Here is a 12919-nt window from a genome sequence, read left to right on the forward strand (position 1 = left end):
AATGTTCTACCTGAGAGTGAGAGCTAGTAGCTGTTCGTTCTATTGTTGCTGAAGTGCCACGCGCTGGCTGGTGGCACACAACAGAGAAATCTCCTCTAACAGAATGCTTCATCGCCTTTGATGAAGTGGGCTTTGCATATGCGTACCATGTAGGGATTTACAAACCCTTCGTTTATGGCAATGGGTGGTAGGGCTAAACATTTAAATAGTTTCCTTTCATTTGCATAATATTCTAGGGGTTGTGCCCGCAGTTCTTGGTAAAAAATTCTGGAATTTAATAATTTTTTTGGTTGAATTTTATGGCAAAGGATGTGAAACAGTTTTTTGACCCTGCTGGAAGTAGGGGGTTATACTTTTGGTATTAAATGAGTTGTAAATTAATATTTGTTGTGGGTTAACATGAGGGTAAAGGGTTTCAAATGGAACATAAAAGAAGAATGTGGGGAATGGGTTAACTTTAAATGAGAGATCTTTATGTTTGAAGTTCACAAACATTTCTTAGGTAAAAACATATCAAGACTCTCCTTCTTCAAAGCTATTGAAGAGTACCTTAAAACCTTTAAGAATATTATCACCCACAACTTTCATTTTCCTGCCCATTAAGTGACCCTTAAATACATTTGATAGCGCCGCCCCAAATTCATACATAATAAAATCTCATAAAAAGTATTATTTCCTTATTGTGTGCCATTCAATAAATAAAGCTTAACGAAAATATTCAAAAATGGTCATAAATTGATTTGACTTTGGGTCATAAAAAGGAATTGGAAAGCGCGTCAAAGAAATCGTCAGTTTGAATGTGATGGCAAACTTTTGTTTGTGCGGGTGAAAAGCGCCTGTCAATAAAATATGGAAATATGAGTTTTAATTGCATGCCATGGGGCAATATCCAAAGTGGAAATCAATAGAGCGGAATATCAATATCCACCAAAAAAAGCGTACCCGAAAGGAAGAAAGCAAACATATCATCCACAAAAGACAATTAAAGGTTCATTAGGCAGGTTTTTTTTGTATTTGGGTTGAGAGTCAAGTCAACAAATAAAAGTGTCGTAATTTATGCATTTCGTGTTGATCTTTATGAGGCGAGCTACTGAAACTTGTTAAAAAAACTGTTGGCAGCAGTTAAAATTCGAATAAACTGTAGGAACGGGCTACGCCTTGGCTTGAATTGAACCAAAAATATATTTTCAGACGAGTTCTTCTTGGGTTTACGACACAGCAGGTGGTCGCTTGGCGTTGACTTTTAATCGTTTTTAAATGACTTTAATATGAGTAGAGCTGTGCCCCAAGGTGATGCCCTGTGGGGGCGTGTCGCAGTTGGAGACCTCTTCAATAGTTTACCAACATTTTCTTGCTTATTTTCGCCCGAAATTCGACATGGATTTAATCAATTTAATAGCTAATTCATCTTCATCATTTCCATATTTCCATCCAACTATTCTTTTTGGGGCCTGCCATGACGCATCAATCATTTGAATGCATTGCATATATAAATATAAATCAGGCGAAACAGAAATTCCAACATCAAATATTCATTTATGCCGAAATGTAGAGCTATGCATATCCGACAAAAAAGCTCCTCTATACAACATATTGTATCGCATTTTATCTTCGCCTTTAATTAAGTGACACTATGAAAAAAATAAAACAAGTCTTCTTTTTCCGTTCCAACTTTGTTTTGATTAATCGGCGGGAGATTGGGGAGATTTTCAAATGAATTTTTTACACGCTACAAAAGCCGCTGCAGAAGCAGCTCGATTGAAATTAGGCGAAACAATGAAATGATTTTGTTTCAGCTTCAAAGAAAACTCTGCCAAACAAATTGTAAATGATTTATAAGGCTTAAAGATCTCCGTGAGCTTGTTACCCCCGAAAATGTGGGTTTATTAGCGGCCCAGAAGCGAGTTATGCAAATCGCGAACATTTCGATAATTTGTTTGGTAGTCAACTCCGTCAACTGATTAGCAGATCCCAGAGATACACAGATACATTTAGCCTGTAGAGTAGCCATAAGTTTGCGTGTCTGTGGACCGTTTTATGTGCGGTGCGGAGACATTTTCATAGCTAATTGCAATTAAGATGCCGCAGTGAAGATAACCCCAGAGAGGTGAGAATTAAATGTATTTGGGAATCGAGTTTTGGAGCAAACGATGCTCAATTTTCGATGAACATGGTAATGGGAGACTTAGGTTGAGGTGTTCTGTGGGGACTTTAAGAGGTTATAAATGACACGAGATCGTTAAAATGAGTTAAGTAGCATTTGGAGTTGATTAAATTCATGTTCCAAATATTTATCTTCTTAGATGTCTTCTTCTGGATTTCTTTGCAAAAATATAAACATGAAATCGGCAACTCAGTAGCGGCCCATTACCCGGCCCTGTGTCCTCTATCCACACATCGTTAGCCATAGCTCATGGGCCCTGCCATTTGTCAATGTACATCTACATTCCGGTCACACCCAAAGAACCCAATAATCGGCATAGGCTAGTTATAAGATCATTAGCAATCTCCCTGTCATTCTGCTAGTCAAACAATTGTTGGACCAGAAATCCTCCTTCTCGCCTAAAAAGCAAATAAAATAATTGTCAACACATTCGGTTATTGTGCAACGGTCAATGGAAAGTCAGCGGCGCCTGCGCAGCTGTTGGAAACCTTTTTTGTCCTCTCTCCCTCCCGCTCCCTCTCAACTAACCAGAACCTTTCATTACCTTGCCGGTGCTTACACCCAAATGGGAGGGTGCGTGCCGTGCCGGTTTTGGGATTATAGATGAGGGACAGACATACCAGACATGGCGTGTTGCACATCGGGTAATTAAAATAATTTTCACAATGAAATACTTTTTTCAAGGGCGACCATGTGTGGCACACATTCGGCTGGGACTTCTGGGGGTGGAAAGACCTACGTAAAACCGAAAACCGAAAATTCGGAAACACAAAACCTAGGGCGAAACCTGGTAGCCAGACAGAGTTCTCGGCCTAGGACAATGTGATTGCTGGAGCGTTATGTATGTAGAGCATGTCGGGGCGACATCAAATAGCATCCGAAAATCCCACATCTCTCCCCAAGGGCAAAAAAGTCCTTGACTGCTGAGGCACTCCCACCCGTCGCTCACATTCGGGCTACTCTGTGCCAAATAACTTGAATATTTAATATTTTTGCTAATATCATTAAAAAGTTTTCACTTTGTGCAACATTCTCTTCTGTGACGACGCTTTGTGCCTGCTGCTGCTGCCTGCCTCAATTAAAAAGTGAAAAGTTGACAATTTTCTCAGGCTTGCAGTTGCCACATCCCATCCCATGCCATCCCCTTGCCTGAAGCTCTCCAAAAACGTTGTTCTGTTCGTCGTCTTTTGTGGCTTACTCCTGAAAATGTTCTCCTGCTATTGGGGGGCTTCTACTTTAATTAGCAGCAAATAAATTGTAGGAAATTCTGTGTGGTTATGGGAATGGAATGAGTAGCTTCCTTTTAATTTTCACATTTCGGTGAGATTTGGCAGCTAACGCTGGGTTGGGCAACTACAAAGGGATCCAATTAATGCCAAAATTCAATGGCTGAACAATCCCTAGACCCCGTAATTATCAGATGGAGATGTTTTGGGGTTTATGTGGGATGATGGATCACGAAAAGGTTACGAATTCAATTAGCGTTTTGAAGAAGAAAATTCCTATTAAATATTACTTCATATTGCCTTTTAATCGCTGTAAAGATTAATCCCCATGGAAAGTTTTGTAGTTTTTACTTTTTTACGAGCTCTGGTCGCGCATAAACTGGTAGCCCCTAAATGCCCTGAGTACTTCATTAGCCTTCACAGGCTGTGTAAATGTTATTTGCTCTCCAAAACCAGTGAATAATTCACTTTCATTGACCCATAAACCTTGCACACTGCCCATAAAATATTTCCCTGTCCTCCACTGATGAAGCAGAAATCAATTTAACCTTTTTTCCACCTTCTATTTGCAGAAACGTCCAGCAAGGAAAATGTATTGAACCCTTGAACGAGGAACAAAGGAAATAAAATCCATGAATAATTCAAAAGTAAAGTGTAAAATCCACAAGTAATAGTTATAGAGGGAGAGAGAGAGAGAGAGCGGAAAAAGATATAGAGGAAACGACGAGAGTCAGCAATTAACTTGGCGAAAAGCAAAGTCAACGCGTGCCCCACCATAATGGCGGCACGACGTTGCCACTTGGCCCGATCCCGCGACGGGGGGCCGCTCCGGCAACGTACTGCTTGCAACATATTCAATCTATCCTCCTGCTCAATCATTGTGGTCATAGTCCATCTTCTGGCCGTTACCCAAGCTGTCAGCGAGGAGGAGACCAGCTTTGCGGGTCTTTCGGCGGAGAATGCCGCCAGGATGCTGGCTGGAAGTCCCGGCGATGTGGACAAGAGCTCCTCCCATCACAGCGAGATGTCTCTGGTCCTGCCCCACGACACCTATCCTGGTTTTAGCATCAAGAAATTTAGGACACATCCAGTCAAAGTGAATGGCACATCGCATGGTGTGGCCAAGGGTGCTGGAGCAGGAAATGTCGCCGCCGCCTATCACATGCTGGACAGCGACTACTCCAAGTACTTCACGGTGCTTGATGATGGAGTGGTCATGACCACGGCGGACATCTCACCGCTGGTCAATCGTCCCGTTCAGCTGGTGGTGGTGGAGCAGACCCCCAATGCCACCAACACCCACAATCTGCAGCTGTTCGTGATGCACCGCAACGATATGCTGCGGTTCTCGGGCTCGCTGCTGGATGCCAGTGGAGAGGTTCGGGAGAATCATCCCGCAGGAACACGAGTGCGTGGTGTGCCCCTGATGCAGGCCTTCTCTGGATCTCTGTTGGAGGAGGAGCTGGCCAAGCCCAAGAAGGTGCGCTACACCATCATCGATGGCAATGTGGACGATGCCTTTGCCCTGCAGGAGCGCAAGGCCAATCAGAACGTCCAGCTGAATGCAAAGTCCCTGGTGATTGATGGCAACGATGACTCCGGCGTTTGGTTGGTCACAAATCGCCCTCTCGACAGAGAGCTGCGCGCACACTACGACCTCTCCGTGGAAGCCTCCGATGTGGATGGCCTGGACAAGACTGTGTCCAGGATACAAATCACCGTGCTGGACGAGAACGACAACAGGCCCGTGTTCAAGTCCCAGGACTACAAGTTCGCCATCGCCGGCCAGAAGACCGCCAACATGGAGAGCAACAACAGCGTCAGCTACCAGAGATTCGCCATTCTGGGCAAAGTGGAGGCCACCGATGCCGATGGCGACAAGATTGCCTATCGCCTGAAGTCCCCTTCCAATGTGGTCATCATTGTACCCCAAACGGGCGAAATAATGCTCGCGGGAGAGCCCAACGCCAGTGAGTTGCTCATCGAAGTGGTGGCCCATGATCTGCGGTATCCCAGCCTGCTGAGCGCACAGCCAGCAAAGGTCCTGCTCGAATTCCTAGCCCCCGAGCCGGTGTCCTTCATCATGCAGCACCTGGAACACGATGAGGTCAACCTGCACTCCCATCACCGCGAGAAGCGGCGTGTGACCCGCGCTGTTCGACCCACCAAGAGGATTGAGTTCACCGAAGCCGATGGCGATACGGAGGGAAAGAGTGTGTTCCAATTAGAGAAAGAGACCGACAAGGAGACCTTCAAGATACGCGATGATAATCCCTGGGTGACGGTGGAAACCAATGGGGCGGTGCGCGTCAAGAAGAAGTGGGACTACGAGGAGCTTGGACCAGAAAAAACCATTGATTTTTGGGTCATCATCACGAACATGGGACACAATGGTGAGTGGAAGTTTTGCATACAAAATAAGATTAGGTTATGGTCGGTGTGCCATCAAATGATAGTCTCTCGCTGCAAAGAAAACAATTTCCGTCATAATTATTCTGTCAGAGTGCGCCAGATTGAAAGGCAATTAGCGAGTATTTACGGTATTTATTTGGACACTTCAGTCATAAATTTGTTGCACATTTAAGTATAATTATATTTGTCCCTCTCATATACATGTGGAGTGTGTGTGTGTGTGTGAAATATCAATGCGCCTGCATAATGAGCCCCCGACAGAATGGCCACATTATGGAAATGTGTCAAAGATGAGCAGAGCTGACGACAGAGGACAGCGGACAGGACATAAGTGCCTTTCAGCATGACCAATCCAAACAGAATCTAATTGAATTTGGATAGCAGTACAGCCATGGCTGGGAGGTCAATAAGTGGATGATATATAGATGATTGGAAATGACTTGGAACAGCTGCTGATTTAATGAGTTTCCCAGAACTTTGCTCACGGGTGTGATGGCAAATCTATTTCAACTTTGAAGAGCAAACGATTGATTCACAAGGAAATATAATTCATTTTAATAAATGTTGCTGCTGCCAATAGAAAAATGTTACGCATGAAAAATCAATCTCAAACAATTAAAAGTACATCACAGGCGAAATGGCTGAATGTCTTTTGACTCTACCTATCTCAGTGCTCCATCGGTGTAGCTCCATCTCAATTTTGTGCCCCAATATTCCATTTGCTTCTGTTTTGAGACCATCTTTTGTTGCGATAAAATTGCAAATTGCTTTTCAAATATTTGGTTGTCATGGAAAGCAATTACACTTGAAAGAATAGCAATACAGAGAGACAGAGAGAGAGAGAGAGAGAGAGAGAGTGGGATTGCACAGGCCCAGTGTGTGTGTACTTTTTTCAACCACTGTAGTTGGTCTGCCATTTCAAGCGTGGCTCGATAAGCAAATATTGAAGGACTCGAAACCCATTCAGGCATCAACTGAGCAGCTGTAAAGCGACTTAGGATTACACTGTACCAGAGTGGAGAGTGGATAACCAATCCTGAAAAAACCTCACAAACCACACGACCATCCCACAGCCATCCTGTGCCCTGCAGCAATGCCCACTACTATCCATCCGGATAGATGCTCCCCGTGTGTCTGTGTGTGTGCCCCAAAACTTTGACACGAGTCGAACAAAAAGTTCAACTAACGTGACAGCTCTGGGGTCTCGGTCTCCCATGATGTCCATTCTCGTTTACATCCATGTGCCAGGTCTCCGGCAGACAGGACAAGTTCATGAAATGTTGAAATATATTCAGGAACCACACATAGGCACTCGTATGTGTGTACACACCCACTCACAGATACTTGTTTCATTTAAATCAACGTCTGGCACAAAACTGAGAGAAAAAAAACCCACACAAAACAGTTTTTCCTCTGCAGTTTTTCCGCATTGCTCTCCCGCTAATTGTTGAGGCCGTTGACGGGTGCTCCAATATCATGGAATCGTATGGGATATGGGATGCTAAAGGGATGTGTGCGTATGGGTTTCCGACTGGGATTGGTAGCCCCCTTTTGGACAGTTCATCTGTCAGTCAATTAACAGTTTCCATAAATGTTGCAACTGCAAATGTCGCTCATTCTGTTCCCTTTTTGCCCTCCCGCTGCATTCGGTTGGAGTGATTTTCATTTACAATGTTTGCTTTTCCCTGTCCCTCACTGCCACTCTGATATCCTTGACACTTTTGTAGGAAGCCCTGGAGAACTTATTAAACATGTATTTGTTAAGTGCAACGAGTGCTGAATTTACCATTTCCCTTCGATTATTAAATCTGCTCTGACGATGGATGCAAGGATGGAGATTCAAAGTAATATTAAATGAACGTATAATATTTGTGTAAGAGCCAATTCAAATGTAAGTTGGCTAAAGCTCATTAGTGCTGTGACAAGTGTAAAGGTTATTAGACTGTTTTAAAAATTAGGGGATATAAAGGAAGAAAGTCATCAGCAAACTAATTAAAATTTACTTTCCTTATTGCAGAGCTATAAACATAATTTAAAGTGGAGGCTAACAAATATAGCTACTAGAATTGGAAAGATATTCGAAGGCCCTTCTGACTTCTTTTGAATGACGTTCTCGATTTCGAGGGTCTCTTACGCAGACTATTCATTTTCAATCCATTTCTATCACCTAAATGAATCGATTTTCTGCTCAAGATTCAGTTCAACGATTTGTTCTTTCATGCTCGCCATTTTTACAATTCAGATAAGGAGAAACCGTTTCTTGAAAACGAATGTCGCTCCTATCTGCTCTGCCTGAAGCAACAAACAAACCACTTGATGACATCTCAGAAAATACTCATTATAGGACCTGATAACCTCCACTTGAAGTGCAGTTTAGTACTCGTATTTCAAGAGGGGAAACCTAACCCTAGCCATTGAACATTTCATGCACAAATTGCTACGCTCTCTGCCTATCATCCTGGGCACTGGCAACTTGAGTTAATTTATGAACGGCTCCTGGGGAAAAAGGAAAACCGAAGCCGGCTTACATGGGTCCGATAAGCATGTCCCTGCTTTAAACGGTAAACACGAAGCTGAGGGGAAAAACTGAACGAAAAAGGATAGGAAAAACCAAACTATGGAAAACACTTAACAAAGCATTGCACTTGCTTCATGTGCAACGGAGTGGGGCTGGGGGTTGGGTAGGTACACAAGTGAAGAAGAAATTTACGACAATATTTTTCATTCATTTAATATTCTACGCCAATACACATGACAGCTAGAGAGAAAGAAAGAAAGAGAGAGACAGAGAGAAGGCTGCAGAAATGCATGAAAATGAAACACATTTGCTAGGGGAATGAAACGGAAAAGGAAACGAGTGAAATTTGAACAATTTCTTGGAGCATGCGCAAGAGAGAGTGAGAGCATGAAGACAGAAATTGAGAGAGAGATTACTGATGCAGAAATTGAGAGATTGCCTCTGCTAAGGGCTGGGTTCCTGAGCGGACGCGTGCCAAGTCCAACAGGAAAACGCTCGTAACAATTAGAAGAATTCCCCCCCGGACCCTACCTTTACATCAGCATCCCAAAATGAGTTTCAGTCCGAGAAACACAAAAATAACAAACGCACAATTTGTAACAGACAGAAAGAGTGAAAGGGGCATAGGTAGCAGTAGTCCTGATTGAGTTGAAGGTACTCATACTCATACTCATACTCATACTCGTTCTATGTTTGTTTTATAAATTTCCGAGCACATTGTTTGACATTCGAAAAATGCATGCAAGCCCTTTGCCATAAAATAGCTGCAGGTGAAGTTAGTTTAGGAGGGTAGTGCATGCTAGCAAGGGTTGATACATTTTAGTGGGTGGCTTTGACATTCCGTCACACACACACCGCACACAACCCTGCACCAAAAAATCGGGCCAAGCGGCGGCAAAATGTGTGTTGCAGTAAAAGGGAAAAGGCATGCAATTTTATGCACTGCATGAAAAATGAAAAGTTGCACGCAAAAAATGGGCAAGAGAGACAGAGCGAAACAGAAAACAAAACACGAGTAAACTGTTCCCTTGGGATAGATAGAGGAGGTAAATACAGATTCTCAGGTGAAAAGGGAAACCAAGCAAGTCCCCCAGTGGCCTGCGTGTGTGCAGAAGGAACTTAAAGATATGCCAGGTGACATTCCCCCTGCTGTATTTCGTGCAACTGCAATTGGCAACTTTTATTCCGATAAGAATGAAGTTTTACCGGGAAAATGTTTCGGAATGAGACATGAAAAGTTTACAGTGGGACGGAATGGATGGTAGGAAGCATAAACTGCAGCTGGCAGATGTAAAATAAAATCTGACATGCAACAGGAAGATGTCTGGTAGGGTAGGTGGGTAACTCTGGAGCAAAATCTGACATGCAAGCATAGAAATGGCAGCCCTAAAAAGAGTTGCCAGAGCACACAATTTGTAGCACACTTGGGGGATGCAGGCAAGGATCCACACCAAGCCTTAAAACTGTAAAACGTGCCTTAATTATGCAAATCAAACTATAAGTTTATTCCAAGGAAATAGTTGCATATACTTCCCGTACTTCTTTGTACTTTTACTCGTACCTTACCGCTCCTCTCCTATAATCGAGCTGAGAGTCACACACATGGAGAAACTTGCTTAATTAAGCATTAATTTCACGTTTTATATGCATGTCGGGGCCCAGACAAAGTAGCTAGAGGAGCGAAAGCCTCCGTCAAAGGTGGAGAACCAACTATTCCAGTAATGGAAATTATTAAAATTAAGTTTACGGCATAGGGAATGCCAGGCAACTGTGCAAGGCAATGGAATCGCTTCATATATGCATGGGCTTTGTTCCAATTTAATTTTAATATAAATTATGAACATTTTACAGCAATTATCCAAGGAATGTCAAAGCCAGACATGATAGGAAATGTACATATATGCTGGCAATCTTTTGCGGCTGCTCCAAGTTGATGTGAAATGTTAATTCGGTTTAGAGAGGACTTAGAAATCATTTTATCATCAATCTTAAACATAATATACCCAATGAAAATAGCTCTCCAAAAATACTTTCTTTAATACTTGTTCTAAATATTTCTTAAGCCACATTTCGTCGCTGGAGCGCTTAAAAATTTGAGCAACTTCGGGCCACATCTGCGCCATGTTACCAGATTGAAAAGTGTTGTGGCCTAAATTCCAAGTGACACAAATAGGGGGGAGCGGCAGGCAGTAAAAGAAAACCTAGAAAAAAGTTTCGCAACATAAATTTTCCACCATGCAGAGGAGGCCGTCAAGCGGAGAGGATGAGAGATGGTTATGGTTAAGATTTTCCAGTGTGACAGTCGAGCAGGATAAATATCTATGAAGCAAATATACTTTTAATCTGTAAATACATTTAACCCTATACCAAAGAAGGCCAGGCAAGGGCAGTAAGAGATAAGGCTCGTTCCGAACACACAAAATTTGACAGTGAGTGGAATTGGGCTGTTTCCCATCTAATTGGAATCGCATTTAGATTAGTTTTGCCCATGTCCTTGATAGCTTTATCGGACTGTTACCAAGGGTACCAAGGGACAAGCGTTCATCCGAGGCTTGACCTTTTCATTGTTACCCCATTTATTGACAGGCAAAATGGAAAACTATTCGGTAAAATTACTTTTGGCCAGTAGCAAACTTCGGATAGACAAAACAAGAAAAATTACTCATGTGCATGACATAGTTCTGGCATCGATTTGCTTTATGCATTTCTTGTTGGATTTGCATTTGTCATGTCAGAGCAGAAATACAACAAATAGCAAATATGGAAACAAAAATCATGTAAAATTGTGCATAGTAGAAGCAATGTTGAACACGAACAAGAACAACGGGCGAATGCATATGAAATTGAATAAAATATAAAATTCCGCAAAAGAGAGAAAGAACCCTTAAAGGTTGTTAAATAAATTGAACACAAACAAGCGAAAAACTGCATCATATATTTATTGTGATATGCCAGATCCCGCGCGGTCTCTCAATCACTGACATTCAACATGTTACTCGTACATTTTTCTCATTGCAATGTTTCATTTTCGTTGCTACAACAACAACCCTCAAAGGTCCTCCAAATGAACAAGTTTCAAATGAATTTTCATTGAATTTCAGCTCAATTTGTTCGTTTGTTGTCTGCAGTTGATTATATGTTTTTCACTTTTGGTGATTGCTAAAAGGAAATCCGTGTTGCAAAATCCGGTAAAAAATGTCACCAAATTATGTCTGACAAAATTTGATCATCTTCTGTTTGAAAATCGCAAAAAGCAATAGAAAATAATTTGCAATTGTTTGTATTTTCCATGTTTTTATCGCAATACCAATTGTCTTTTATTCACTCAATTAACTGCGCTCGAAAGCATCTCACAATGTCATTTTAATGAACAAAAAATAATGCTCAATCAATTAAATAATTTGCCGTAATTTCATTACCTTAGCATGTATAATTGATTACTGGTTTTTTGTTTGTAAATAATTTAAAAATTAGATGGAAAATAAATTAACAACTATCAGCGCAAGAAAAGTTTCTGATTGCCTCTGAATAATCAGAGTAGACAAGTGACAGGAACAGGGTCTGTCCCTGCGGAACAGTGAAATAAATGTTCAGGGCCAGATACAGAACAAGGAAGAAGTAACTGAAGCAAGAACTATGACGGACAGACATGTAGCCGAAGTGAAAACCAAAAAACAGAAGCAGATGTACAGCCACAGTCAAAGCCAGTTTCAGAGTCAGAGTCAGAAGAGTCAGCGGGGCCAGACCGCCTTAGGCAGGCAGGCAGGCAGGCAGGCTACACACTGAAAAGGACATCACACGGATAGATGGGCGGGCACACGGGATACTGTTTTCCACCAAAAAGAGATGTGGCAACAAAATGGCGACGATGTTGCCATGGCAGCAGACGACGACAAGAATGATGGAAACAGGAGGCTGAATGAAGCAGCTGCCTTTGGCGCACTGCGTCCAACAAAAAGGAAACCAAAACCCGAGACCGGGCTTATTGTGTTTGTTTTGTATTTGTAGTTTTTTGGGGGAGAAAATGCGAGACTGCAATGGCAATAACACTCATACAACAGCAAATATATATTGTTTATATGTATTCACATTCATAATGGCGTCCAAGGGATAAGTAATGGCGCCCCCGCATTCGAGCAGTCAAAACAGGAAGAAGAGCCCTTAGAAAACTAAACGACAAATGGAATAATAAGTATGAAGTAAACAGAAAGGCAGACAGCGAAAAAATACAATAACCCAAGCTAACCGCCCCCTGACAAAGCAAGATTTATATATGTATCGTCCTCGTACTCGTACAAGTTTTTATAGGGAAAAAGTTGACTTTTTGTTTTCTTTTGTTGTCCAGCGCGTAGCCCTTGGAGCGGCTTATGATTTACTCTGATTCATAAGATCAACTTTAAGGAATGTTCCAAAGTTAGCCAACAGTTTTAGCATCATTTTTCTTAAAGATTAGCTCTCAGTTTCTCTATATTGGCTTAGTTTTACCCAAGCATTTCAGTTAACTCCATCCTTGGATAGTTTCTTGCAAGTATTTCGATAATATTTTCATCTCAAAATGAACTCTATATGGACAAATAGCTTAATCAACAACTGTGCGCA

General features: G+C 42.1%; 1 protein-coding gene across 14 annotated transcripts in view; it reads left to right on the forward strand.

Annotated features, from left to right (window-relative positions):
- LOC117582550 (neural-cadherin) overlaps positions 1-12919 on the forward strand; it is a 138680-nt gene that overhangs the window by 39797 nt on the left and 85964 nt on the right. For all 14 annotated transcript variants that reach the window (XM_034270363.1, XM_034270376.1, XM_034270362.1 and 11 more), the window contains one exon: positions 3963-5783. In XM_034270363.1, coding sequence (XP_034126254.1) covers positions 4169-5783 — 1615 coding nt within the window. In that variant the 5' untranslated portion in view covers positions 3963-4168. The remainder of the gene's footprint in view (positions 1-3962; positions 5784-12919) is intronic.

The sequence above is a fragment of the Drosophila guanche genome, unplaced genomic scaffold (genome assembly GCF_900245975.1).
Source record: "Drosophila guanche unplaced genomic scaffold, DGUA_6, whole genome shotgun sequence".
NCBI lineage: Eukaryota > Metazoa > Arthropoda > Insecta > Diptera > Drosophilidae > Drosophila > Drosophila guanche.